The 27,163-nt window shown below is 39.7% G+C and overlaps 1 protein-coding gene across 4 annotated transcripts in view; it reads left to right on the top strand.

Moving 5' to 3' along the window:
- col11a1a (collagen, type XI, alpha 1a) overlaps window positions 1–27,163 on the top strand; it is a 74,047-nt gene that overhangs the window by 22,240 nt on the left and 24,644 nt on the right. For all 4 annotated transcript variants that reach the window (XM_084033289.1, XM_084033291.1, XM_084033288.1 and 1 more), the window contains 30 exons: window positions 4–66; window positions 1,226–1,300; window positions 1,428–1,511; window positions 2,357–2,413; window positions 3,565–3,618; window positions 3,736–3,789; window positions 4,580–4,633; window positions 4,801–4,854; window positions 5,727–5,780; window positions 6,219–6,263; window positions 6,476–6,529; window positions 6,618–6,662; window positions 7,608–7,661; window positions 8,552–8,596; window positions 9,207–9,260; window positions 10,511–10,555; window positions 11,107–11,160; window positions 11,296–11,340; window positions 12,767–12,820; window positions 12,931–13,038; window positions 13,154–13,207; window positions 15,447–15,500; window positions 16,434–16,478; window positions 16,656–16,709; window positions 16,800–16,844; window positions 19,458–19,511; window positions 20,075–20,128; window positions 23,914–23,967; window positions 24,470–24,577; window positions 26,274–26,363. In XM_084033289.1, the coding sequence (XP_083889415.1) occupies window positions 4–66; window positions 1,226–1,300; window positions 1,428–1,511; window positions 2,357–2,413; window positions 3,565–3,618; window positions 3,736–3,789; window positions 4,580–4,633; window positions 4,801–4,854; window positions 5,727–5,780; window positions 6,219–6,263; window positions 6,476–6,529; window positions 6,618–6,662; window positions 7,608–7,661; window positions 8,552–8,596; window positions 9,207–9,260; window positions 10,511–10,555; window positions 11,107–11,160; window positions 11,296–11,340; window positions 12,767–12,820; window positions 12,931–13,038; window positions 13,154–13,207; window positions 15,447–15,500; window positions 16,434–16,478; window positions 16,656–16,709; window positions 16,800–16,844; window positions 19,458–19,511; window positions 20,075–20,128; window positions 23,914–23,967; window positions 24,470–24,577; window positions 26,274–26,363 (1,764 nt within the window). The remainder of the gene's footprint in view (window positions 1–3; window positions 67–1,225; window positions 1,301–1,427; window positions 1,512–2,356; window positions 2,414–3,564; window positions 3,619–3,735; window positions 3,790–4,579; window positions 4,634–4,800; window positions 4,855–5,726; window positions 5,781–6,218; window positions 6,264–6,475; window positions 6,530–6,617; window positions 6,663–7,607; window positions 7,662–8,551; window positions 8,597–9,206; window positions 9,261–10,510; window positions 10,556–11,106; window positions 11,161–11,295; window positions 11,341–12,766; window positions 12,821–12,930; window positions 13,039–13,153; window positions 13,208–15,446; window positions 15,501–16,433; window positions 16,479–16,655; window positions 16,710–16,799; window positions 16,845–19,457; window positions 19,512–20,074; window positions 20,129–23,913; window positions 23,968–24,469; window positions 24,578–26,273; window positions 26,364–27,163) is intronic.

Here is a 27,163-nt window from a genome sequence, read left to right as displayed (position 1 = left end):
TAGGGTCTTCCAGGTCCCTCGGGGTTGCAAGGACCCCCAGGCCCTTCCGGAGATCCTGGTGACAGGGTGAGTTGTCATTTATGTCCCGAAGCCAGGCACATATGTTTCTATATATGTGTTCTTATGATCAGCTGTCTTAAAATGTAGACACCAAATTACAACTGGAAGATCATTGACTTGGCTATGCCATGCAAGGCCTCTTATGTCGAATTATATTTGCGTAAATTAAATGTAAATGTTCACATAAAAGTTCAAATATTATCCAATGGCAATAATGAATGAACTCTATACTGTTTATATTTATTCTTCACTTAACAACTAAGGTGTCCTGTAATCGTTATAACAAAAACATTAGTATTATGGTGCTATGCTACATGCAATTATATTTTTTTGCTGTATAGAACTCTTTATACCATAACCACATATGTTCCTGATTGGCAGGTGACAAATTGTTCAACTATCATTAGAAATCCACGAGGACATTATACTTCAGAGCAGTAACCTTAGTAATAACATTTATGAACTAACTTTGGCTTTAAACGTTTACAAACAAACTCCTATGTCAATGTTTAACCCAACCAATCTGTGAGAGGCTCCCTTAAGCACAATAAGCATGTAAGAACAGAATGGAGTCGGAGGAGGGAACCTTGATTTGGCTGCCTGAGCTCTACCTCGTCCATTATTTGTTGAAGATTAAATGATGAGGAATGATATTTGACCTGGATTTCCTTTGGCAGGAGGTATCCATATTTTAAGCTTTGCTCTTTAGGCTGTCTGTTCCACAAACATGTAACACACACTCACACACACAAACATGTGCACCAGAATGAATGAAAAAAGGATGTTGGTTTTGGACGGTGGGCAGTAGCGTGGTTTACAGATGGACAGTGTGTGAGTCTATGTGTGCTAGAGGAGGAGGAGGAGGAGCACATGTTAGTCCAGCTAACAAACAACACACCTCCAGCATTTACTTCTCCATCTGTGTGGTGTGTTTGTGTACATGTGAAGGTCTGTGGCTGCGCTTGTGTATCCTTTCATATTGAAACACAACAGCGTATTTAACGTCTCAATTTAACTAAAATTCTCTTTAATAAATCCCACAGGAATTAGGGAATCCAAATCTCCATCACGTTGTCCTTTTCAAATGTTCTTTTTTCTCCTACATGTTGCAGTTCATTTTTTTTGTTCACTTTATAAATCTGGTGGTGTCTCTTCTTCATTGCAGGGTCCTCCTGGTCGTGCTGGTCTGCCTGGTGCTGATGGTTTGGCAGGACCCCCTGGTACCATGCTGATGCTGCCAGTAAGTCTTCACAATAATGACATGTAGTAAATGCAAGCCACCTTTATCCTATGAGTCCATGGGTTTGCTAAAGGTGTTGAATCATGCAGACAAACAGAATTAACTTTTTTTCACGTTTGTTTTCCAGTTCCGCTTTGGTGGGGATGGTGAGAAGGGTCCAGTGGTGTCGGCCCAGGAAGCCCAAGCCCAGGCTATCCTGTCCCAGGCCAGAGTAAGTAGAAAAGCCCCACGGGGAGGCACAATTCTGTGGCCAAACCCCCACCCCCGCCGTACTCCCTACACACAGCTGTAGGGGAAAAGGAGGGGAAGGATGAAGGAGACAGTATTTTGGCGGGGAGGGTAGGGGGTGGGGGGGCATTTTGTTGGCCTTGCTAGCCTTGCAAGGCTAAAAGAAGACATGCCAAGCAGGCTGAAGAGCAACAACGTAAAAAAGGCCACTCCGAACAGATGGACAGACAGGAGAGACTGTTAAAAATACTTTAGGGGCTTTCAAACCTGTGGGTGGGCTAAACCAACAGGTGTAGAACATATCTTTGTGTATATGCTGGAGAGGACATGGGCAGTTAGACAGGAGAAAATATGGATTTTGTATTTAGGAGATCTGCACAATTTCCCACATTAATCACTGAGTTTGCTGTACCAGAGATACAGATAGCAGCATAAAGAAGTAAGAGAATGATGCAAACTGATGGGAATTGAACCGAAGGAATTGTATACATTAAATAAATGTGGTGAAATTATGAAATTATTCCTAATACAATATATGAGTGTATATACTGTGCATAGACATCTAAGTAAAAATGTAATCAATAAATATAAAATTTTATTATGAAGTAATAAAATAAATATATAGCACATAAGAGAAGTATGGCGTTACGTGTGATATTGAAGCAGGACATCGGATGAAAAGTGTGAAGAACAAACATATAAATAATTGATTCTAAATATACAGAATGCAGATTTGTTTCCTCTGAAACAGATATACAGAACATTATTTGAATGGATTTTTCTGAAGTGAAATTTCACCTTATTCCTGCCTGTGTTTGTGCCCTGCAGCTGGCTATGAGGGGACCCTCAGGGCCAATGGGTCTGACAGGACGATCGGGCCCAGTGGTGAGTCTGCACTTTCTGTTTGTTTTCTGTGATTGTTCATAGGAATTTGGAAATGTAACTTTTTTTGATTTACAGGAGTTATTATTCATCCTATTGTATGTGCATATGATAATACAAGTTGTCATATGCACATGTGATATCCATTTTCATCAATACTATGACTCTATTACTATAATTAACTATAACTCCAGGCTTGCTGGGATATGCTTTTCACCAATATTTCAGAAATAGCTTTGGAATTCAACGCTGTTGGCAGTTCTAGTAATTTTCGGACCAGTGTATTGAAATTGACTAAAAACCAGGTTGCTGGTTCAGAAATGTTGTTGCATCAGTGGTTGGTGGCTCAGTGGCCACACTGCCTGACTGTTAGGTGCTACCAGCTGCCAAGATGGTTGTATTATGTTGTTGGTCCTCCCCCTCCTCCTTTCTGTTGGGCTTGTTGATACACGATCCACTATTTATCTGCAGGAAAAAAGCCCTACAAAAGACATAAAGAATTACCCTCTGTTAAATCTGCTCTTCTCAGGCTAAACGCCAAGCATAATGATCTGAACTGATAAAGGAACAGAACAGAACAGTTGATGAGATAACGAATGTGTAGCTTTTATGTGTTATTGATTGATTGCATGTTTTAAACCCAGTTTCAGGCATTCAGGCTATTTCAGGATCATCAGATGTCTGTTTGTAATGACCAAATCAGAACCAATTTCAGAATTTAATACAGGACACCCAGATTAATATTAATGTGCTTGCATCTATTGTTAACGTCATCAGGAAAAGTTTACAGATTGTAATTATGGATTAAGCGTAAATCAAACCTTCACCCTCCAAATTAACAGCAATGGTTGTGCCAGCTGCACATAATCCATTATTATAAGATCAATTTCCTTAGAGAGTCATAGTATTATTTATAAGAATTGAAAGAACCTTCTAGTCCTTTCCAGGTAGTTTCCAGGCATCTGTAGTAACAGGAATGTGTGGATTCTTTTTCTTTAGAAGAACACACAAAAAGAACGTACACATTGAGCTAAATATCGCCATCTGCTGTTTACTTTACACTATTTTTTTACTCCCCTGTCCTGTAGTAAGCTGCATGTGTCACAGTTAGAATGTGAAAAGTATTAATGTTTGGTTATCTGTTGTCTCTTTAGGGTCTACCTGGTACTCTTGGACTAAAAGGTGAATCTGGAGACCATGGACCTCAGGTGTGTATTAAGTGATGATCCTAATAAAGCCGATAAAATATCCCTCACCGAGGACTCAAGAACACCTTTAAAGTTGGTATTCCTTTGTCACTAAGTGGTCCTCATATGTCTGTACAGGGTCCCCGTGGCATCCAAGGGCCTTTGGGACAAACTGGCAAACCTGGCAAGAGGGTGAGTGAACTCAATGACCTGGTCCACTCTGACTGTGCAGTGTGATCACATGTCTGCGTTTGTTGTTGTGTGGTTATTTGGACTTGGCGGTTGCTACTCAAATGCTGAGAGGCTTATTCCAGACCAACAAACAATTGCTTGATATGTGCTTAAAGGCCTGCGCAGCCTCCAATCCTCGGATCAATGGCCAGGCAGTAAAGCTGTCTGAAAATGCCAAAAAGGGAACACTTGCTATGGATCTGGGATGCAGTCAGTGTCACGGTGCAGTCACTCTGCAGGGCCACAAGTCTTCACCCAATTGATTAGTAATGAAAATAAACCAGTCATAATCCTGCTCATCTACTGCTGTTGGACACAGGTTTCTCTCCTCCCTGTTTTCACTTCAAACTGCTCTAATAAACCACTGTTCAGTGGATTGTATTAACGTCACGGCAAATTTGAGTTTTATGGAATGAAGAAATATATTTCAGATGTTTTTTTAATGGTTATTTTAGTCAACCTCCAGTGTTGTACTGGCATCAGCATTCACTTCCACCTCCTGGTTGCTTAATTGATTTCTTTGAACATTTTTGTCAACCAGTGATTTGCATGAATCAGCAAAAAATGTGCACTACTGTGTGCTCTTTAATGCCAACACTATCTGCTGCTTCAGGCACAGTTATTAAAAAAAGATACCACAATAATTCAACAAAACAACTTCTAATGATCTTGAATTTCAAGGGTGTTTGATCATCTTACTGACTGTAAGTATTTTATGTACATGTGTAATTTTTTCACTCGTGTTTTTTAGGGCCGTGCCGGAGCTGATGGGTCCCGTGGCATGCCTGGAGAGTCAGGCTCCAAGGTACCATATGCCATCACACACCTTTTCATGTTATTTCGATTACAAATGAAAAACGGTGTATTCTTTTTTATAAAACTTTGCTGTGAGCAAACTGCAGCCCATGATGACTTTAATGTTTGGTGATGCTGTGTGGTCTGGTGACAAACCTCTGCTATGTGTCGATACAGGGCGACAGAGGCTTTGATGGACTCCCTGGACTACCTGGTGAAAAGGGACACAGGGTAACTACAGCATGCACTCACCCTACAAATACTTAGTTACCGTACTTCAGTAGCATTTTCATGTATCTGTACTTTACTTGAGAATTTATATTCTGACAACTTTCTACTTTTACTCCTTACAATTTAAAACGAATATCTCTACTTTCTCCTCCTTATATTTTCAAAACAGGCTTGTTACTTTATTTTTAATGCATTTGTGGGGGATTATTGTTATTTTGTATTACTATTAATATAACATGAGATTCAGTTAGCCTTGTAAGCCAGTAGAAGTGCCCTTCATAGGGAGACCTTTTACTTTTTACTTTAAACTTTGAGTACATTTCAGAGCCTGTCATTTTTCACTTTTACCTGAGTAACCAAGTTGAATCAGTAGTCCTACACACTACCTCTCACCAGTTCAGTTTGTCTAATATAATTTGTGATTTTCTCAAAAAGTACTGTTTAGTCCTTAATTGGTACAGATTCCACTAAAATTCAACATATGAAAGATTTGCTCATTAAGATGAATAATCACCAGATTTTATCAGGACTCCTCATGAATAATAGAGCAGTATTTAGTCTGAAAAACAACTCCTGTTGATGTTTTTAAGCCTCTGAGCCAAATATTGTAACATCTTTTGAAACAACTTTGACTAAACTGGCATCACTACAAAATCCTTTAGTTATCAGTGATTTGTCTTCTCAGATTACTATTAAGTAATGGGGGAATAACGGAAGAAGAATTTGTCATTTGTTTCATTACACTAATGTACCTGTATTATGAAGATTGAATGGAAAAATGTAATGACAGCTTTGCACTGAGGGCAGATATCTGTAATGTATTCTAAGTTTGTAGAATGAGCCACAATTTACAATTTTCTCTTCTGTCTCAGGGGGAGACAGGGCCAATGGGACCCACAGGTGCCTCTGGAGAGGATGGACAAAGAGTAAGTACTTCCAATTTTACTAAAACCCTGAATGAATTTTCAGGAAACTGCACTCGACTGAGGTGAACCACTAACATTGAGTTACATCAGAGGTGGTCCACCAGCTCAGCCCTCAGGCAGCATCAGCTGGGTGTAGACTTATGAACAGGGAAGGAGGAGGGTTTGTGTTTAACCTTTCCTCCCCCTGAAACTAACTACCCCACTCTCCCTTCAACCTCCACCCCTAGGCCATTACTACACCCAGCCATGTTTGGTTAGGTTGAGATTAAGCCCTGGGTAATATGGGCTTTCCAGAATTTACGAGTATAGGTGGAGATACATATTTAACGTTTTAATACAAGATGCCAGTATTTACCTCAGATTGTATTTGTTCAAATTACAGAGCTGGACACACTGAAGCTCTCCAAGACTCACGCTTATGTCTTTCTCTTCCCTTAGGGCGAGGATGGAGAGATCGGGCCCAGAGGATTACCTGGCGAGAGTGTAAGGCTTGTCTGCTGTTGTTTTTTTCATCCGGCTATCCCAAACATATAGGATTCCAACATGTCCCAACAAGATCCTCTTAAAGCTTGATCTCTGCTGTGTGATCTCTCTCTCTCACAAAAGTATCCACCAGAGGACACGGTTTCCAGACTGAGAGTTAACATCAGTGTTTTGAGCATTGAGTATAAGTAATTGCTTGTCATTCTTCACAGGGTCCTAGAGGTTTGCTGGGTCCTCGTGGTCCTCCAGGACCCCCTGGATCTCCTGTACGTACCATCAGTTTTGCCACCCATGATTTTAGTTTATGTATGTGATGTAAGGTATACATGGGTATTTTCTGACTTGTCCTTGCAGGGTGTTGCTGGAGTCGATGGGCCTTCTGGTGCCAAAGGAAACATGGTATGCACACAACATTCTCTTGCTGAACTCAAATGTTAGTCTAAGAGTGTCTAAGAGGTTCAGGAGGTTGTCTGAGCTGTACGAGAGTGTTTACATAAGTTTGCACTGTCTAAGTTAGGCTTTTAAAATCCCTTTAGGATGCACAAGGTCAGTTCTATGCCTCAGAGGAGCTGAGAAGGAGAGTACTCTCATTAAAGGCAACACAGGATCAAATGATAAATTGTGGTGTTGCTTTTTGTGGATATTACAAGATACGCTCCGTGTAATGACAGGCAGGGTTGGAAATGAAACACAGTAATGAATGAAATGTGGATTTTGGATGAAACATGTTCCCTTACACCCTTGAATACATTTAACAAGATTTTTAACAATGCTTTTTTATTTTTTTTTATTTTGTCATCACATCATCAGCGAACAAAGTACATTGGGGTCACAGCCCCTGTTAGTTAAAAGGCATGATGGAGTTGATGAGGCAGGATAGTGGGAGTAGGTGCACCTCACCTCCTCAAACTATAAATACTTAATCAAATAACGTGTAGAATGCATTGGTCCTCAAACAGCTTGATGATGCTAAGAAGTGTAAGAGTATGCATCGTTGGATTGCATCTTAAAGTTGGTTGTAGCTGATATAGTAATGCTATGTCTCTCCTACTCCCTGCCATTTTTACATTATGTATACATGGCATGTACAATTTTAATCATCATTTATTTTGCCATTTAATTGATAATTTTTATTCAGCGACAGTCTGTTAGTTATCTTACAAATTAAAGTTGTGAGTCCTCTTAGCTTAAGTGAAATATGTTCATGTGCCACAGTGATTAATGCTTTTGATAGGCAGAAGTTTGGAAAGAACCCACCTGGTTGTTCACAATACCAATAAGGTTCATAATTCATGAGGATTACTCTGCTAGTGTTTAGTTTTGACAGCCTCTATCTTTTTTCAGGGACCACAAGGAGAACCAGGCCCACCCGGGCAGCAGGGAATCCCTGGAACACAGGTGAACAAATCAATCACACACCCATGACACCTACGATGACAAAGGCAAAGACAAAGTACAGTGTTGATGCATGCATCATGCTGTCTTGATACAGAGGCTACAGAAACACTTGTGTTAGGCCTCATTACTGTCTACACACACACACACACAGAAAATCCACACTCATTTTTGTCAAATATTTGTCAGGGGTTTATCTTGGGAAGGGGGGTGTTTAGGGATTGGTCCAGTTGAAAGCATCGTATTCATGTTGGTGGAATTCCTGCGGAGCTGCCACACCTGTTGGAGCAAGCTTCAGTGCCTCAAATTACCCCCGCAACACACACACACACACACACACACACACACTCTCTCTCTCTCTCTCTGTCTCACACACACACACACACACACACACACGAGATAGCCTAGCCTATATTAAAGTGTATGCAGTACCACAAGCATGCTACATGTTAATATGCCTACAGACCCCCCTCAGTACACACAGAGAGCCTGATACTTCTATACTTACCCTAAACATAACAATCACAAGTAAATACCTAATCCCATTGCTCCCCAACTCTAACCAAAACCTTATTCTATCTGAACCTGAAAACCAAATCTGAACCCATAAACAAGCCTTTGAAGGGCTGTCTGAAAGTGAGGACTGGACAAAATGTTTTCACTTTTCAAAAACGTCCTCACATTCAAGATCTAAAGCTCAAATTGGTTCTATTTGTTCTCACAAAGAACGCTGTAGAGGTTAACACACACACACACACACACACACACACACACACACACACACTAGCTGCAACAAACTCTTCAGGCTTGTGTGCGTATGTGTGTGTGTGTTTGAGCATGCTTGTTGTTGCTATAGCAACAGACTTTCATTTCTATGTGTCTCTGTCTTATAGGGTCTTCCTGGTCCTCAAGGCCCTATCGGACCACCTGGTGAAAAAGTATGTAAGAATTTGTTGTTGTGTTTCTGTGAAAAAGCAAATACAAAGTTGAAGCACAATAAGGATAAAATACAATACAAGCCTGACTCATGGTTTCAGTGCAGAAGAAAAATCATACTCAATTTGAAGAAATTATTGATAATCCGAAGAAAATGAGTAATATAATTTTAGAAACTGTTGTTTTAAGTTTAGGATGGAAACATTAGTGATATAATGTAGCTTTTTGATGAGTCTAACTTTAGCCTTTTCTCATTTGATATCGACAGTCGAAGTATGTAATTGTACAGTTTAAAGGAATGTAATTAGGTGAAGTCCAGTCAAATCTCACTCATTTGAATCATATCTATTCTAATAAACCACATCTCATTATGTCTTTAACATTACGTTGCCTGCTTTTTAGCTTAAATTAGCCATTAGGAATTAGCCATCTTTTCTCAGGGACAGTCTGCTCTCTACACCTCCAGTTCACAAAGGAAAGATCATAAAATATTTGATGCTTGGCTTTTTGGAACCTGCACATACTGTGAATGAACTCTGAACAGTAGCCTCAGTAATAGGCGATTCTGATACTCTGATATTTGACCTTGTACGTCTTTCTTTTCCCACACAGGGACCTCTGGGCAGGTCGGGGTTGGCTGGATTACCTGGAGCTGATGGGCCTCCTGTGCGTGCTCTTATCACCTTTATACGTACATACAGTATATCAGTATTACACTCACACACACAAACTAAAAGACAGATGTTTGACAGTACATGCAGTACACATGGACAAAGTTTATTTTCAAGTTCAACCCAAGATCCAGATCTAACCTGTGTATGACCCTTTTAAACTAGAGCTGATGACCTGATGATATACAGTATGGGCATGGGATGCAGGTCAGGTAGTATGTGACATTGTTTACATGGCTTATAGAGCTGTAGAGATTTCAGGTTGAATTTAGATCTTGACATGACAAATCCTTCTCTAAAAACTTAACCAGATGCATAATAATGCATATTACTCAGACTTCTTGAAAACGTTAAGGAAACTATTCTGCAATAAATTGAATACAGACTATGGTTTTGATGGGTTTACCCTTTTGGTGTATGACACACCCACACCCACACACACACACACACACACACACACACACACACACACACACACACACACACACACACACACACACACACACACACACACACACACAACTAACACACGCACACACAGAACAGAACCTTCATCTGAAAGACTGCAGAAATGTGCCTCAGAAATCTCTCAAGGCAAAGAAATATAAAAACATGTGACTTTGAGTTTTGTTATTCTAGAACTGTAGTTCATGCCATTCCTCCCGTTCTGCCCTCGCTAGGAGAGGTGTGTAAATTCAAGGAGCAGGCAGCCCTTAGTTGGCCTCAGGCCCCAGAGCCTGGTGATTTACAGCCTTCTGACTCAACCTCACACCTCAGTTGGAAGTGCCAGGTGTTCACAGCTAAAGGTTTCCATATGAGTGTGTGAGTGGAAGTGTCTACCTGCCCCATCACTCTGATACCGCCAGTGGCCACCATTCTTGTGGCTATTTACATTAGCTGAACTTTGTGCTGTAGAAAAAAAAACCCATCAAGTGGACACTGACACGTCTTTCACATAGAAGGAAAAAAAGGGAAAAAAACTAAAAAGAAACACCACTCAGCTTTGGTTTGAAAAGGCATATACAGGTTACTCTGTGTGAGTTTGACACTCATTGATCAGTGAGCCCCAGAGGTAGATACTGATGGTAACACCAACTCACATATACTGCACTTCTATATACAAAATCATACATTGATGCATCATCTAGCTGAATAACATAGATGTGTTCACCCCATCAGTGAGTGTTTAGTTTTAAAACAGCATTGTAACACTTATTAACCACTTTGTGACTGCATATTTTACAGGGTCATCCTGGTAAGGAAGGTCCACCTGGAGAGAAAGGAGCCCTGGTAAGTGTATTTAAGAAAGGGTTACGTACTATATGTATGTTTCCATCAATTAAGTGTCAATTCTGGAAGAAAAATGTTGTTTTGTCAGCTATTGTAATTCAAACAAACCTTTTATAGTGATGGAAAAACCTAGAAATTAAGAATCAGTATTTGTATTGTAGTAGCATTTGAGCCAAGAAATATGTCTGCAGGTGATAATATTAACATCTACGGTTAGTTTTATGAGCATTTACTTTACGTGCATAAATGTTTGAAAATTGGCCAGTTTCTCATACACATATAATAGAGAGCCTCTGTAATGTATAGTACAGTTAATATAAGAAATACATGAGTAAATAAATAATATAGAAAATAAAATGAGTGAGTTAAAAACAATAAAAAACCTTACCTAATTATATCATACATAGTCTTTAAGTTACAGTTATTGGAGTAAATACCAACTGTATGTATAAGTTAATGAAGACATACAGTGGTACATCCTCTCTATGAACACCTAAACTTCCATACCGTAAAGCATTTCCTGTCGTAACCTTGCATGTTCTACTCCCCAGGGTCCCTCAGGTCCACAGGGTCCGATTGGTTATCCTGGCCCTCGTGGAGTCAAGGTATGCTTTCAGTTTGATCATGTGGGCATTTGACTGACAAGTTTGTTGACTACTCCTAACCAGATAGAAATAATTGTATTCTATGGATTCTGGTATGTTTGTAAGAGTTATCAATCTTTCTTTCCTTTCCATTAGGGTGCCGATGGTGTACGCGGTCTTAAGGGGTCAAAGGGAGAGAAGGTATACATCACTTTTCATTTTGCCACTCAGGTGCAACATAATTGCTTTCTGATTTCTGCAGTTTTGTCAATGAAGATTAAGTAAATATTCTGGGAACTATGGGAACGCTTGCTTAAAATATGCTCTTCATAATCCAAAATGTCATTGTGATCCCATTAAGAGCTCTGTCCACTTTTTAGAAGTTCTTTGACAAGTTGGATCAACAGAGTGAAGTTTGGCACAGGATAGGAGTGTTTGTCTAAACTTCACTCACTTTGTGATGAAGGGGAAGACAGCAACATAACATTAGGGAACAGCCTTTAAATATTCATGTCACAGATATTCCACCCTTCCAACTTTGTTTTGGCACTTTTGAGCTGGAGTGGACGGCTGCTGCAGCCTGAACGTACCATGCAGAGGTCAGTCGATAGACATCTCCAGTGGAGACAGGGCCGTTCTTGGAGGGACTCTCAATCAGTTGTTCAATGTAAAGCTGTCAAGCTGGAGGCTTTTGGTTTCAAAGAACACTGCAGGCCATCTCAAACACGTTTGAAGCGTATGGCTGTCTGTGACATCACATAGAATTTAAACCCAGGTGCCTTTTAATATGCATGGCGTATATTTAAGATCAATACAGTTATGCTGCTGTTTAAAAGTCATTTCATGACTGAGGGGTGCTGTTCTCACTATGACGAGTATTCATATCAGTTGTTTAATTTTTTTGAAAATCATTGAATTATTTATACTGTGGCTAGGAATTCAAAAGCAAAACCTTGAGGAGAGGGTTTGTTATGAATAAAGGATGCGCTTTACCTTGTGTGTGTGTGTGTGTGTGTGTGTGTGTGTGTGTGTGTGTGTGTGTGTGTGTGTGTGGGTGTGTGTGTGTGTGAGAGAGAGAGAGAGTGGTCTTCGTGATGCGCGTCGCTGGCAATAGACATGCCCAGTGCTGCATTATGCATCAGATAAGGTTGAAAACATTAGGTGACGGACTAGAAAAGAGAATGTCAAAGGGAAGAGACAGAGGTCTCCAGGCTGAGGTTAATAGTGTCATTTAGCATCCGTTTAATGTTAATGTTTATCTGAAACAATTTGGGCTCAATTAAATCAAATCATCATCAAATCCCAAATGCACAAAATCAGTTGGTGCAGGTGTTGGCCACATAGCATATATAAATAAAGCACAGCTCTACAGCTACACTTGGAGTTCCTTGCATCTGCTGTTCCACTATCTGGCCAGCAGATAGCAGCAACAATCCTGTAGGCCACAGAGTGAACATGAGCAGGCTGAATGTTAAACAGAAAATGTCAGGAGACTTAATAAGTTCCCCGGTGAAATGAAGAAAATAGTCATTTTCAAAGTTGCTTCAAAAATGCTTTAAATACCAAATGAATTAAATAACCAAACAATTGCTGGGAAATGCAGTAACGTCTTTTTGTCCATTTTTAGGGTGAGGATGGTTTCCCAGGTTTCAAGGGAGACATGGGAATCAAAGGAGACCGGGTGAGCAGCATCATCTGTCACACAAATAACTCCAAGTCCATTCAGATCGTTATTCCTGTATATGGCGCATATTGGCGTACATCAGTGATATTCTTTTATATGTGCTATAGGGTGAACTTGGTATGCTTGGCTCCCGTGGAGAGGATGGTCCTGAGGGTCCCAAAGGCCGAGCTGGCCCCAACGGAGAGTCAGGTCCCCTTGGTCCTGCTGGAGAAAAGGTAATAGGGTTCAGTGGCCGATGTTCTCATCTCATGTGTGTTTTTTTTTTCTTTGCTCTCATCCTGCTGAAGTTGTATTGCTGGGCTGATAACTCGTCCTGTTAATGTCTCTCAGGGTAAACTGGGCGTTCCAGGATTGCCAGGTTATCCAGGAAGACAAGGACCTAAGGTAACACCAATCTGCTCTGTTATCAGAACTGGGAAAGGCAGACCAAAACGTACTGGTCGGCTTGATGATTTTATGTAAAATAGATTTACCATAAAAGAATTATTAGGAACTGTTCATAGTGAAAACACGTAGATGTTTAAGATAATGCATTCTACTGCAGGAGCTGTAGAAGGAGATACGTGTTAGCTGCATTCCTGGGAAGCAGCGGGGCTTAAGTGATGATGATCACTTGTCCAATACATGTTTTACACCCTGCTTTGATGAAGCAATCTTTTTAAAGTGAATGTTCTTAAACTTAAACAAGCCTAATTTTATTTTTAAGGATTATTACTGTAGAAATGTTGGTACCACTTTACAGTAAGGCAACAGTTACAAAGGGCTTATAAGTGGTGACTATGGCTTCATTACTGGGTTATACATCATTTAGACCTTTATGGCTCACGTATATGCCTATAGTAAGAAAGAACAGCTTTTGAGTTGCCAGGTTGTAAAAATAAACCTCCTCCAGCGTGACAATTATTTGTCTTTTTAGCTCTTCTTCAGAAAGACTGGGAATAACTTAATGTTCTATTATGAAGCTAGAAACTAACTATCACTACCAATGTTTGTGGTTATCAAAAGGTAAAGGAATATTTCACAACCTGGCAACCCAAAACTTTAAATCACTTATCAACCATTCTTAAAGTCATTCGTTATTAATGTTGTATCCTTAGTTACTCATATCTTATTTCAAAACAGTGTACACTTTTGAATGTTAGTTAGATGTAGAAGTTAGCTTTAGACATAGTGTTTCCCAAACTCCACCTTTTAGCTGTGGTTGTGATAGAAGAATAGCGCCCTCTTCTGCTCTTTGCCACAACGCAATGCAGCAGATTTCCTGCCAAGTCTGGCCTGGTGACACACAGCAATATTTGGTTTGAAGGCTGTCAGTTGACAGTTTTGGCCTAATTTCTGTCTTAGGGGTACAAGATATTGGTAAAGACTAACAACAAACCATTTTGGTTTCTTTCAAAATGTGTCAACAGTCCTTGCTTTGAAATTGTTAACATGAATTTCCAGAACAAGGAATAAACTGTTGGCAATTAAGATGCCCATATAACTAATGACTTTTTAAACAACAGTGTCATATGAGATTAGTTTACAACTCCATTCACCTTTCACATTCTTATTCCTCACATCATCACACCTGCTGCCCACCATCCACTCCATACGTGGATCCCTGCAATATATGTCTGATGAACCTATAAGTACCATTTCCTGTAAGAGTCACACTAGAGCCACACTGTATGTTATTGCAAGGGTTTGTACTTGTACCCATCAGAATGCTGCCCCTTGTGACCCGTAAAATCCACCAGAAGGAATATTTGATTTTGCAAAAGCAAAATATTCTAATTTTTGAAATAGCACTCATGTTGAAGTTTCTGTGTGCTTCAGACTGCCTAAGGGTGTCTGACCATGACCTCCATTACAAAACATGATGAGCTGAATCAATAAGAAAACCAAAGTCTCACAGTAACTCATTCATCATACGTTCTTAGACATAATAAGCAGTGGTGATTTGTGGAAAGTCATTGAATCTTTATTGAGCGTCCCCAATGCAACGTGTGCTGAGGTGCTGCAGAATGGATACACTGTTTTTGAACCTCCTTTATACAGAGTTTGACCAAAGAAGAAACTATGACTTTGTTTGAGGTCTTGGTCTAAGCCTTTGGTTTTAAAGTCCTGCTCTCTTATTATGTGCATGTGTTATTAATAAGTTGGAGTTGGAGGTTGAGAAACGTTTTGCTATCATGATAAACATTGTAGAGATACCAGAGTGGGGAGAGATTGTGAATTTGATATTTTATATAAGGCAGGGCATGATAGGCTCTTTATGTAAAATGTACACTTCACAGGGAGGTTGAGAATTTTACAATTTCAAAATGGTTTGTATTAAATAGTGGTGTTCAGCCCAACTGAAGCAGGGCCATTTCTTTTTAAAGAAAAACAACATTCACAAACCAGGAAGGAACAAATCATCAGGTCATGGAAGCGATCGATTTTCTATCTCAAAACATCTGCTAAATTCATGTACTTTTCTGAAGGGCCATAGTGTTAACCATATGAGTGTAGGCTGGAGATGATATGTAACACTAGTGCAGATTAATTCAGTACGGGATGAGCCGTCATTATCATGCATGTCCTGACCCATCCATCTCTGTTCTTTCCCCTCCATGATATCTCCCTCTCCTATTGACAGGGCTCCAGTGGTTTCCCTGGGTTCCCGGGAGCCAATGGCGAGAAAGGAGCCAGGGTAAGAAAACACTCACTCAATGAGACTATGCCTATTCTCTGTTTGTGTATGAAAATCACCACACCATCATATCCCAGCACAAAAGAAAATTCATTCCAATTATAAAAGGCATCTGTAAGGTGACTGTATAGGCACAAAAAAAATACATAACAGCAGCACAATCAATGTTGGAAGGAGAAGAAAAGACAGGACACCAATTGTGCTTTCATCGAGTCCCTCTCCACATTTCTAGGCTTGACAAAAATAAATGTTACTTTCACACAGTTTTGAGAATTGCTGAGAAAGCGTTTATGGTATAGGTTGCACTTTCAATAGTAAACTATGAGACAAAACATTCCTGGTTGTTGATAATAATAATAATAATATCCATTTTTAAAAAAGGTGTTTGGAAATTTGCTATTTCCTTTGTTGAGTAAAATCATTGAATGGACACGTTGAAGTACATTATGTAAATGTTGCCAAGGCTACAGAATGTGTTAAGTGTGTACTTCAAAAAAACAAACAAACAAAAAACCATTATAAATGATTGTAGAAGTATTGGTGCATTTGTTGGCAGACTGTTTCTCCTGCTTTATTGAACCAGCCATGGGAAATACTATTACTTGCTGAATTATTTGTTCTAAAAGTGCATATTGTAGCTATAAACTCTCAAGATTTTATTTTTAAAAAAGATTTAGACTCATGCAGGTAAAATGTGTCTCAATGCAGTGCAACATCTAGGAAATGTTAGCCAACTCAACTGCTGTTCTCTCTCTTAAAATGAAGGAATCTGAGAAAACAGATTGTTCTGTGGCTGTTTGGTATTGTAGAAGGGATTTGAGCCATTTTGTGTTGCACAGATGTTAGTTTTGTCAGAAGGCGGTTGATGTTGAATGTTGACACACAGGAAGTATGTGTTAGTCCCTAAAATGTTTTGCCTTTGTTATCTATCAGGGCATTGCAGGCAAAGCTGGTCCAAGAGGGCAAAGAGGTCCAACGGTATGTATTTGTTTACCCCATGATTAATAAAACTATAATTAAATAGCATCAAATCACTTTGTAGACAACTGAATTACAATCCTTCTGTAAGTTTTAGGGTTTTACTTCCCATTAGACTGTTTTAATTTGTACATAGCATTGCCAGGCTCTCTATTTGACTCTTTGTATTCTCTGTAGGGTCCCCGTGGGGGTCGAGGAGCCAGAGGTCCAACAGGAAAACCCGGTCCCAAGGTACACCAGCTCTACTAATCCCAACGAAACACAACATGTGGAGAGTGTGAAAACATATCTCAATATTAACTGATTTGTTGTGTGTTGCAGGGCACAGCAGGCAATGATGGCCCTCCAGGCGGTCCTGGCGAGAGAGTAAGTCTGTTTAATTGTTTCATCCACCTACAATATGCTGATGACATTTATACTTGTATACTTCAAGGCCTAGATGTGATTTGTTTCTAATTGTTTAATCTAAGAGTCAGGATTGACCTTGAAACGTTTCACACTAGTCAAACCATCCAGAGTTCCAAGCACAGTGAAGATTTAAATGAAAGAACAGAGTAGGACATTCTTTGTATGCTTGTTTGGTTTCTACAAGGAATTCCTAATTTAAGAAGATACTACTGAAATGTTTTTCTCAAAAGAAAAGAATATCAGAGAGGGGTAACTAAAAATGATTAAGAAGTAAAAGATTAATTCAGAATCAATTAATTAATTCACTTGTCTGTCTTCCATGTCATCATCATGAAGTGATTCTTTACTCTATGAAGCCCAAAAAATACATTAATAACTAACTGGTTAGGACAACTTAGACGACACACATAAGGTTTTGCTGTAATTCCACCTTCTTGTTCCTTACTACATTTAACAGACAACGGCACTGTTATCCACTTTTCTTGCTGATTGGTTCTCAGAGTTGTAATAAAGTGCATTTCTCACTTGAAGTGTTTTAAACTGATGCTCCAACAAAAAAAAAAAAGAAAGAAAATTGCTTGAACTCTCGATTTATTGTCGAGCAATGAGATGGTCGAGCATTCACTAGGTGGCTAACTGAGTGGCAAAGTGGCAAACTCTCTCTGCAGTTACTTCACAATAAGCAATGCCACCGTATTCAATACATTTTGATTCCATTAGATTTCCAGTGTTCTTTGAATGCCATTTCCATTCGCCGTGGAACAAAGAACATTTGAAATACTGATTGGTATCTAGTGAAATCTGAAGAAGTCACGAAACAAGAGGCAATTGCAGCAAAGGGCTCCCTTTGATGAAGACAAGTTAATCAGGAAAAAGAGCCTCTCCTGTAAAATTAATGCAAAACCAAGAATGAGTGCACTTGCAGCTCTTGCTTTCCACATGAACTATAAAGTCAGGTACAATATCTTACTCAGATGCCTAAAATAGTCACATATAATCTTTCTAATCTCACCCTGGAGTGTGGTTCATGAGCATAATTTAGTAAAGTTGAAGCATCCACTTTTTTACTTATATACTTGCAGTGGTGGCTGGTGGAATTTATTTCACGGGGGCCGATCCCCATTTGGTTCTTTTCAATAACAACAACATTTTCAGGAATCGGCTCCATAATAGGCCTACTTGTCATAATGATGACCACTTTATGCTTATTAATCTTCAATTTGCGCCCAATCAAAGCTCTTGTTTTGAACATTTACGATAATATTGCAAGATCAAAATCTCATTCGAACCCTGTTCATTTGCGGGACCAGAAATGAATGAAAATATCTAATTATATTGCAAGATACGTATTGATGCAGTGCAAGCTACATCTTGACCTTTAATAATGGAAGAAGGTAATTTATACATTTAAAAATATATATATAAATTAATAAATTAAATTTCACTGTAAAGTAGCTTTCCAAAATGAAATGTCCATGCATCAGCCTATTTCACTGGAACAAACATTCACACACAACTTATAAATATGATCAAGCCTGTCAGTTACCCACATTCCTCTCTAGATTTGTCCCATTTTTCACTATTGCTCAATATTTCTGTTTCTCAACCAACTTATTAAATATACCAATCAAATAAATGTGATTCACTTGAGGGTGACATACACTGAATACAATATATAATAAAATATTGATTAAACATCCAGTTGGCTCTATCAAAACTCTTGTAATAACCAGATGGTTAGCTGATTAACATACCTCACTTTGTACAGTAAGGGATACAACATGTCCTGATACAGTGTGACAGTGCTCAGTTATCTAATGGCTTCAGCTAAATCCTTCAGTGGAATACCAACTGTCATTTAAAAAAAGATGTCCCTACTGCCTGACTCATACTAAATGAGTACCTTTCCCCCGCAATATCACAGTTTGGCATTTGAAAAGAAGTGACCTTATTTTACTATGCAGTTTATTCATTTGGAATCTATCTTTTTTAATATCAGGGACTGTTCTTTATTTATTTTAAGACCCACCGGAGGGATTTTCGGACCTCTGATCACTTTACGCCCCCCCCCATTGTCCTCCGGTGGTCCATACCATGAATACCGAACGGTCCCGTACACCCCAGAAAAGCTTTTTGAAGCACGTTGCCACTTCAGTTTGTCCACTACAGTGGCCTAATAACTCTCAATATCTTCATACTGCATAGCTTTAGAATTGAGCTGTAATGAAAGGAATGCCTTATTGACGTTTAGATCACATCATCATAATGTCCACCTATATAACCATTTATGCTGAAATAATATGAAATAATTAAACCAAATAATTTTTCGTATTTTTATTTCAAAATCCAATATTTTATCTTCCTGGAAAACTAAATATGACACATGCTTTCATCAAGCTAAGACATCCATGCATCAATCAACCTGAAAAGTTGGCTCAGCACTTTTTCACCAATGAAATCGAATCATGTGACACCAAGGGTGTTGCAATATTGAAAATTACCATAATATTTTTGCAGTGAGACAGCTCGTTATATTTTTCATTAATCTGACTGTTTGTTTGTCTATTGCAGGGGCCTCAAGGACCTCAGGGACCAGTGGGCTTCTCTGGACCAAAGGGACCCCCTGTAAGTATTTGTCCTGCCTGCACACTATGTACACTTAATAACTCAATGTACTGTAAAACCAACAGTAAGGCTGTATGCTCCTGATGTTCAGTGTATACTCTCTTCTTCCTACTGCCTTGGTGGCAAATTAGCCTAGCTGCAAACATTATAAGTAAGAATTGATTCAATTGGAAGAGTTCGGGGTGCGGTTACACATAGCAATATCCCTAATTTTGTGCAGGGATCATTAGTCTAACTGTTACTGAAGCAGAACCCATTTTCTCACTCCCCAGTCTCGGCAGGAGACAAGTGGTAATTTCCACCTATCGATTCAGGTTAGATTCATAGCTGGCTCTTAGCCCTCAGCGACTGATGTTTTTTCCTTTCAAAAGAACCTGTTATTTTTTCATTAGTGTTCCAGTAGTCTAACTACGACTTTGCCAGTCTGAAATTGTGTTTGTACCATATATTGTACCGACAAAGCATTTGCACAATACTGCAATAAATAAAATACCACTGCTTGGAAAAAAAAAAAAATGTACTTGGTTGCCTAGTAAGTGTGTATCTTGATTTCTACCTAAAAGGGACCACCCGGAAAGGACGGTCTGCCTGGACACCCTGGTCAGCGTGGAGAGACGGTGAGTCCTAAAGATGCAATATCCTGTTTGACTCGTCACCTGTGTTGCTCGTGTTAGTATCGGGAATAGAAGACCTCACATTGAGCTGGAAAATCACTATCATATAATTTCTCACACTTGGACCGATTTGGCATATAGTTCCACTTCAATGCCTAACAAGCTTTAAAACATTTCAGAAATCTGGTAATCTGGAATCACCTCTCAGTCTCATCTTGTTTTAATCCCACAACAATGACTTTAGTTGCGTTAATAGCTGCTACTCAGTTTGCACACAGCCTTTAGGTTAAAGTTGCCAAACGGGGCTTTCTTAGCTCCCGTTCTTCAAATTGCCTTTCGATTGAAGGACAGATCTGATCCTCCCAATCAGTGAGCTGCACTTCAATTGAATCCCCCCTCTCTTCCTCCACCAGATCGTATCTCTGTTGCACTTGTAGGCAGGGGATTACAATCAGTGATACAACATCTCAGTGGGATGCCAAATGGGCAGACATGTCTCTAAAAGCAAAACTCTAAAACAAAGCCCTTGTGAACATTGTCTGAATCCGTCTGCTTGTTTCGTCTCTCTATTTACACACACACACACACACACACACACACACACACACACACACACACATGCGCGCTCACTGAATCCTGACTAAGTAAATCCAGATGGCTCAGACTCTTGCCTCAGAGAGATGGGCACCAGAGAGCTGGGGGATCATCCTTTTCTGATGCTTCTCCTTTATGTAGACTTGGAAGGTTGCTGAACATAGATTGGCCAGTTGCTCCTCTGTGTCCTTGTGTGGCATTGCCTGCTCTAAAATAATTGAGCAATAAGACAGTAGCTGAGGTACAAAATCAGCAGACATAAAATGTGTTGCAGCAGCATGGAACGGTGGTTCATATCATTTTTTTCTTCTTCAATATGCAGTCATGAGCTTAATGAGTAATGGCTGTACTGAATCTGTACTGAGGATGTATTGATGCATAGATAGTGTTTCCCATGGGACATACAAATTATCTGACAAACAAAAACAAAGCTGAACTTGATCACGTCATGTTGCAACCCCCACTCTCAGCTTTGATTCCTCTGTACTTGGTATGCATCAGTCCACCTTGGTTTGACAAGGCTCAAAAGGTCAATAAATTCTACTTAATGGTTGACAGGTCATCGTCTCCATCATTAAAGCTTTGCTTTCCGCTCGTCTCTTCCCCATAGTTAACGTCATACAGCACACAGGAGTGCTTCCCTGCATTTGCTGCTATTCATGCTATAATGATGATGAAGTCATCATTAAGGTGTTTTATGGCTGTAGATTTCTACGCTGATGAACATACTCCACGAGTATCCAGCATGTTGGTTCATATAGTTGCCCATTCCCGGCAACCCCTTGAGGAAGGGAAATAAAGATTTGAGTCGTGTCTCTGAATCAGCGCTGATGCTGTAACAGCATGGCCTGAGGGTTTCCGTTGAATAATACATCACCATAAATCACAACACAGTGATCAATAGGCCTGGAGTCATAAGTCAGCCAGGATCGTTCCTCTAACAGCTTGGATTTGAAAACTTTGTTTGGTTGTTGGATAATAAATTGCAATTGAAATGATTTAGAGATGCCTCAGTGAAAATTGTTTATGTATGCAGGTTGATGACAGGGATTCAAATATCAAATTGAGATCAGGGAAAAATTCACAGTCAAAGTGGAAAAGTCACCGACACTGCCATGTGGTTTGTTGTGTTTGCTTTATGCGAGTCATTCCCTGGTGTTTATCGTGTTTACTGTTACATTCATGCCTTTCTATTTCAAAACACGATGTTTACATGACTGGGGAGAATTTAATAACTCAAATATAGATGGCAGATGTGTCGCTATTCAATTATGAAAAATATGCTAATGATACCAGTCATTCTTTATCGTCACACTGCTGCTGTGTTAATTCACTCAACTGCTGGCCACTAAGCATCACACTGGGTTAATATTTAGAGGGATATTGAGTCCTTGGAAGAGGACTCAATCCAAAATTGGATTGTTACTCTCTTGGCAGAAAGAAGTTCATCTGATTTGTGCTGCAGTGTTGGAGTCGATTCTTGAGATGTTGGACTATCTTTTTTGGCTTGTCCTATTTGGTTGTTTGAATCTCTTTAAGCATATCCATAGTGGATACTGCAGTCCAAATCAAACACATACTGTGAATGTAAACTTGTGCAACAACCAAAATGCATGGCATACTTATTTGGCTTTTTTCTTTACAGGCAACAGCAATTGAGCAATTGTTCGAACATATCAATTACTCAAATGTGTATGCATTTGTTGATAAGTATGGAGCAGGAATATTCAAACACGTTGGCAGAATAATACCACCATCAGCTTTGAAGTTGTGGCTAATGTGATAGCTGGCAGATGCATAATTGTACATTCAGCAGACTTAGAGCAATATTATCATCCTTTTGGAGTCAGGTGTCTTGCTACTAAAGAACGCTCAATATTCCCAGGTTTGGCTGTGGATTGGCTCATAAACTCTCATAGAAACTCAAAGGGGTCTTTTGTTGTTAGATGCTCTACTTTATTAACCAGCGGCCTCATTACAGAAAATATATTAACGGTTTGTCCTAGCTTAACATCGTTTTCAAAGATAGGAAGGGAAAAAAATCACATTTTACACACTATTCAACAAACAATTCCTAAACTTATGCCTGCATTCTATCGAAGGATACGCCTGACTAAGTAATTACTTCGTCAAATCTGCAAGATATGTTGCTACCCTTAGCTGTTGTTTTAGAATAATACATAACAAATGGCTTGAGTGTCCTCTGTGAGAGTGCATGGGTGATGTTAAAGACAGAGAGCCACTATGAGTGAAAACATTACTACATCGTCTGGGAAATATAAAGCTTCATCATGTGATTTGAGTAGCCTTTCAAATCATTTTATTCCCATGTTCATATTGTCCCCCATCTTCAATGGCATTGCCATCAACAGTGTGGTTGGCATTTTTGGCAGTTATTTTGAACTAGGACAGGGCCTAATGCCATCATAACTTCCTACCTCGGGTAACCCCTTAGTTAGGATGGTCCTTTAGCTGTTGGTGCTGCAGAAGTTGTGTGCACTCGGTTTGTAAAATCTAACCCTAACTCCACCTGCAAATGAATGTTAATTGTTTCAAACTGAACAATTACATTTCTTATTTGCAAGCCAGAAAGTTAAATTAAGTCCCAAAAGTAGAATCCTAAATTAGTTTAGAGCCACAATGTTGTAGTCAAAATCCTTAGTGGTTTGGCACCATGAATGGCAACTATATAAAATCAACAATTTAATAGTACTCATATCAAAATGAGGTCAGGAGGTCAGGACCTAATCTCAACCAGCTAAGTGGCGCGAAGCAAAGCAGGGGGTTTCATAATTCCGTTCAATGACTCGTCATGTGTCTACTTTGCTGCCTTGGTTGCCTGTCTGAGGTCATGTGACTCTACATCTAGTGGTGAGGGGGATTTAAAAGACTGAAGAGATAGATACTGCATTAATGGATCGATTATACAATATATCAAAACACTGTCCGCTTGTCTACAGTCGTTTACTAGCCAGCATTGTAATGTAATAGGATTCCTCTTTGAAATAGTGAACCTGAAAACTCGTTACCTCTACATCAAGGTAATACCAAGCCAACATCTTAATCCCTATTTATCAGCTGAAAGTTCAAATAGAATCCCTATAGTTTCTTTACTTGGGTTTTAATAGATACGCTGTGTGTTTTCATTGTTATTATAAACTGCATAAATAAGGTTTTGAAATGTTTTTCTTCAGGGTTTCCAAGGTAAAACTGGTCCACCAGGCCCAGGAGGTGTTGTCGGGCCCCAGGTAAGAGAAATTTATTATGTAAAGAAAAGAGTATTATGAAAGAATACATTTTTGATGTCACATCTTGAGGGTATTGCAATTCCCCTCCATAAATGCATATTGTTTGGGAATAGGCAATACAGCAGTAGCTTTGTGATCAGCAAAGAAAATAACAACTGCTATTGTATATAAATGTATGTAGATCTAGTCTCAGTGATATCGTGGACCACCACCCTCAAAGATTTGTATCATTAATAGTATTACAAAAAGAAATCCTCTAGCTAACAAAAAGATAATGGTATGGAATATATTTGAGCCCTGTAAAAATGTGGAAGGTCTATTGTAGATCTTTTCAAGATGTAATTTGATAAATAATTGATCTATTTGGATTTTGGACACCAACTAACTTGTTGGTATTGGTGTAAATTATCAATTAAATAGACCTTTAATCACTGTATTTGCCATATTGTTTTATTGCTTTGTTGAACTAAAACTAATATCCAACTGTTTGATGGCATCTTAGGGGCCTACTGGAGAGACTGGTCCCGTTGGTGAGAGAGGCCACCCTGGACCCCCTGGTCCACCCGGAGAGCAGGGTCTTCCAGGTGCTGCTGGCAAGGAGGGAGCGAAGGTATGTGTCCAATATACTGTACTGAAGTATTCCTGTCAATTCTTCTTCTCATTTGTTTGTCTATAGTAGCATAATAATGCTAGAAGTGCTCCATTGCCCCCCATCTCTTCTTTGGAAGCAGATAGTGTGAACATAGTAATTTGTTCCGAAGACTGGAGTCAGATTTTCACATCAGCTGCATTAGATTTATGTTAGTCCTGTTGAAGAGAGGATGCCAGGGAGGTTGATAGAAAGATCAACAGTATAGGAGGTTGGCCGCATATTGAACTTATGCAGTTGCAATTATGGGACATGATTTGATTTTGCAGATTGAGCCAGTTGCATTCACAAGCAGTTATAGTGCTGGGGGGCGTGCAAAGTTCAATATATTACTGGATTGCTTAAATAAAAGTGGGAGAAAGCAGAAAAAAAATCTATAGCAATAAATTCTCCCTGAAACACCAACGTCGGTCTCACCGTTCCTACTATACGAGTATACGAATGTGACTGCTGAAGATGCAGTAGCTGAGATTTGGGGCTACAATCCCTGCCTGGCCCTCCCTGTCTGGCAATTGAGTGTCCATTAGGAGTGGACAGTAGCCATTTTTTAGAAGTATGGGCTGCTCCAAACCAAACCCCCGACTCCCAGGGCCACTCAGCATCCCTTGCTACCCATTCCCCCTTCAAACATCCGCGTCTTCTGCTTTCATTTTCTTCTTGTTTTCAACCAAGCGGACAGTTTAATCGAGTTTGTCAGCTCCCTCCCAACCCTCCGCTACCCACAACCCCATTTTCCTCCACCACTCCACTCAGGCCTGTGCTTCACTATGCCAGGGACATTTTGTGGAGGTCTTGGCAGCAGAACCCAAATCCTCTTAGACCCCTCAAACCCACTCTTCTGTGCCTCCCTGTTCGCTGATAGCCAGCCTGCAGATACAAAAGTAAAGCAAAGCCAGAAGTAACTCTATTCTGAGTCAAATGTCATTGTTTAAAAGATGTGATTTACAAAATCAATGAGGAAGTTAATTAGTTTGCCCTTTATTTATAGGCACTAACTCTAAAAGTTAGAGCTGAGGGTTAGGGAAGGGGAGAGCTTGGAAACAATTACAGAATCTGACAAAAATGTAAGCTTGCATACGTTTATTGGCCTTCCTTCAGGCAAGCATCTTCTAATAGCAGTCAAAAGACCTCAGTCTACATTGGTTTGGTTTGATTTTGTAACTTGAGTCTTTACGTTTTATTGATCTGTTCCTTTTTATATAGAGAAGAATAAAACTTTAGAAGAAGACAGACATTTTTGTGTGTCATGTTGTTGCTGATTATGTGAAAGCAATACATCGTTGGTTGAGATCTATTATTGACTGTGTTAATGAATCCACAGAAAACATACACACTTCAAGCTACTTGGGGCTAATGGGGCATTAATATGGATGTCAGCTACAAAACAAGTCAACTTCTGTTGCTGTTGCACAAAGCCATTAGTATTTACTAAATATATTTGCTTGTCATATGCTTTTGAATCTATATCCACTTTCTTTAGAGCTCTCTCTTGCTCAGCTTCAAGCTGTTTAGTGTACTTTATGTGTACATGTTGTTCTTAGAATAGAAATGTTTTCTGTTGTTCAGCAGTAAACTTATTTTTTATTTCCTAAATAAGAATCACTCATGGAATAAAGCTAGTACACTAAGTCTAACACAAATGTGTGATTGTGTGTAGGGAGACCCTGGACCACAGGGATCCTCCGGCAAAGATGGTCCCCCTGGCCTTCGAGGCTTCCCTGGAGAAAGAGGTCTACCTGGCGCGACGGTAAGAGCTCAACTCCACCTGCACCTATTCATCAAAGTTTCCCTTTTCATACGTGTGATAGTTGAAAGTGACAGAACATTGCTATATAACGAATGAGCCAGCATCTATCCAGAGCCATTCCCTTCATTAGACACCAGCCCTGGAATTCACTCCTAGCAATCAATCCGATACAGAGGAAATCCAAAGCGACATCTTACAAATGAGCAGGCGTGCCTCTGCATCGCTCCGCCGCCGCTGACACCACTGTTTTAATCGCCGCAATGCATCATGGACCTCTGTTATAGAAGTAGGAAATGTTGGTTAGGGATGCATTTGCAAAATCCTTTCCTGGTGTAACTCAAGGAATTGAATTGTTTTTCATAAATCATATTTTTTTTTGGTGGGGGATGGGGACCAAAGTTAGTTTGTTTTTCTATGTATGCATTATTTACTTAATAAATTATTAAGTGGGAATGTTAGCAATTAGACTGTGTTGGCGAGGACTGGGTATGCTGTGAGGAGAGGAAGTGTTGTGCTGCCTGCCTCCTCAAGGTCAGTCAGACTCTGCAGGCCAGCAGCACTGCTGATTGTTTTCTGCCATTGTAATTTACTCTACCAGCTACCAGCCAGAGCCAACAGAGACTCATTACCCAGACATGTGCTCTTTTGTGGCTCACTAGGGAGCTGTACACACACACACACACACACACACAAACACACACACACACACACGCAGCTCATTTTGGCATTGATAAACATGCAAGACAGATGCATACATTCATACGCATCCCTGCATGTGCAAAACTGAAACTCACAGTATT

This window comes from Eutrigla gurnardus (genome assembly GCF_963514095.1).
Source record: "Eutrigla gurnardus genome assembly, chromosome: 18".
Taxonomy (NCBI): domain Eukaryota; kingdom Metazoa; phylum Chordata; class Actinopteri; order Perciformes; family Triglidae; genus Eutrigla; species Eutrigla gurnardus.
Note: the sequence above shows the minus strand (reverse complement) of the source record. Positions and strands in the feature narration are given on the sequence as shown.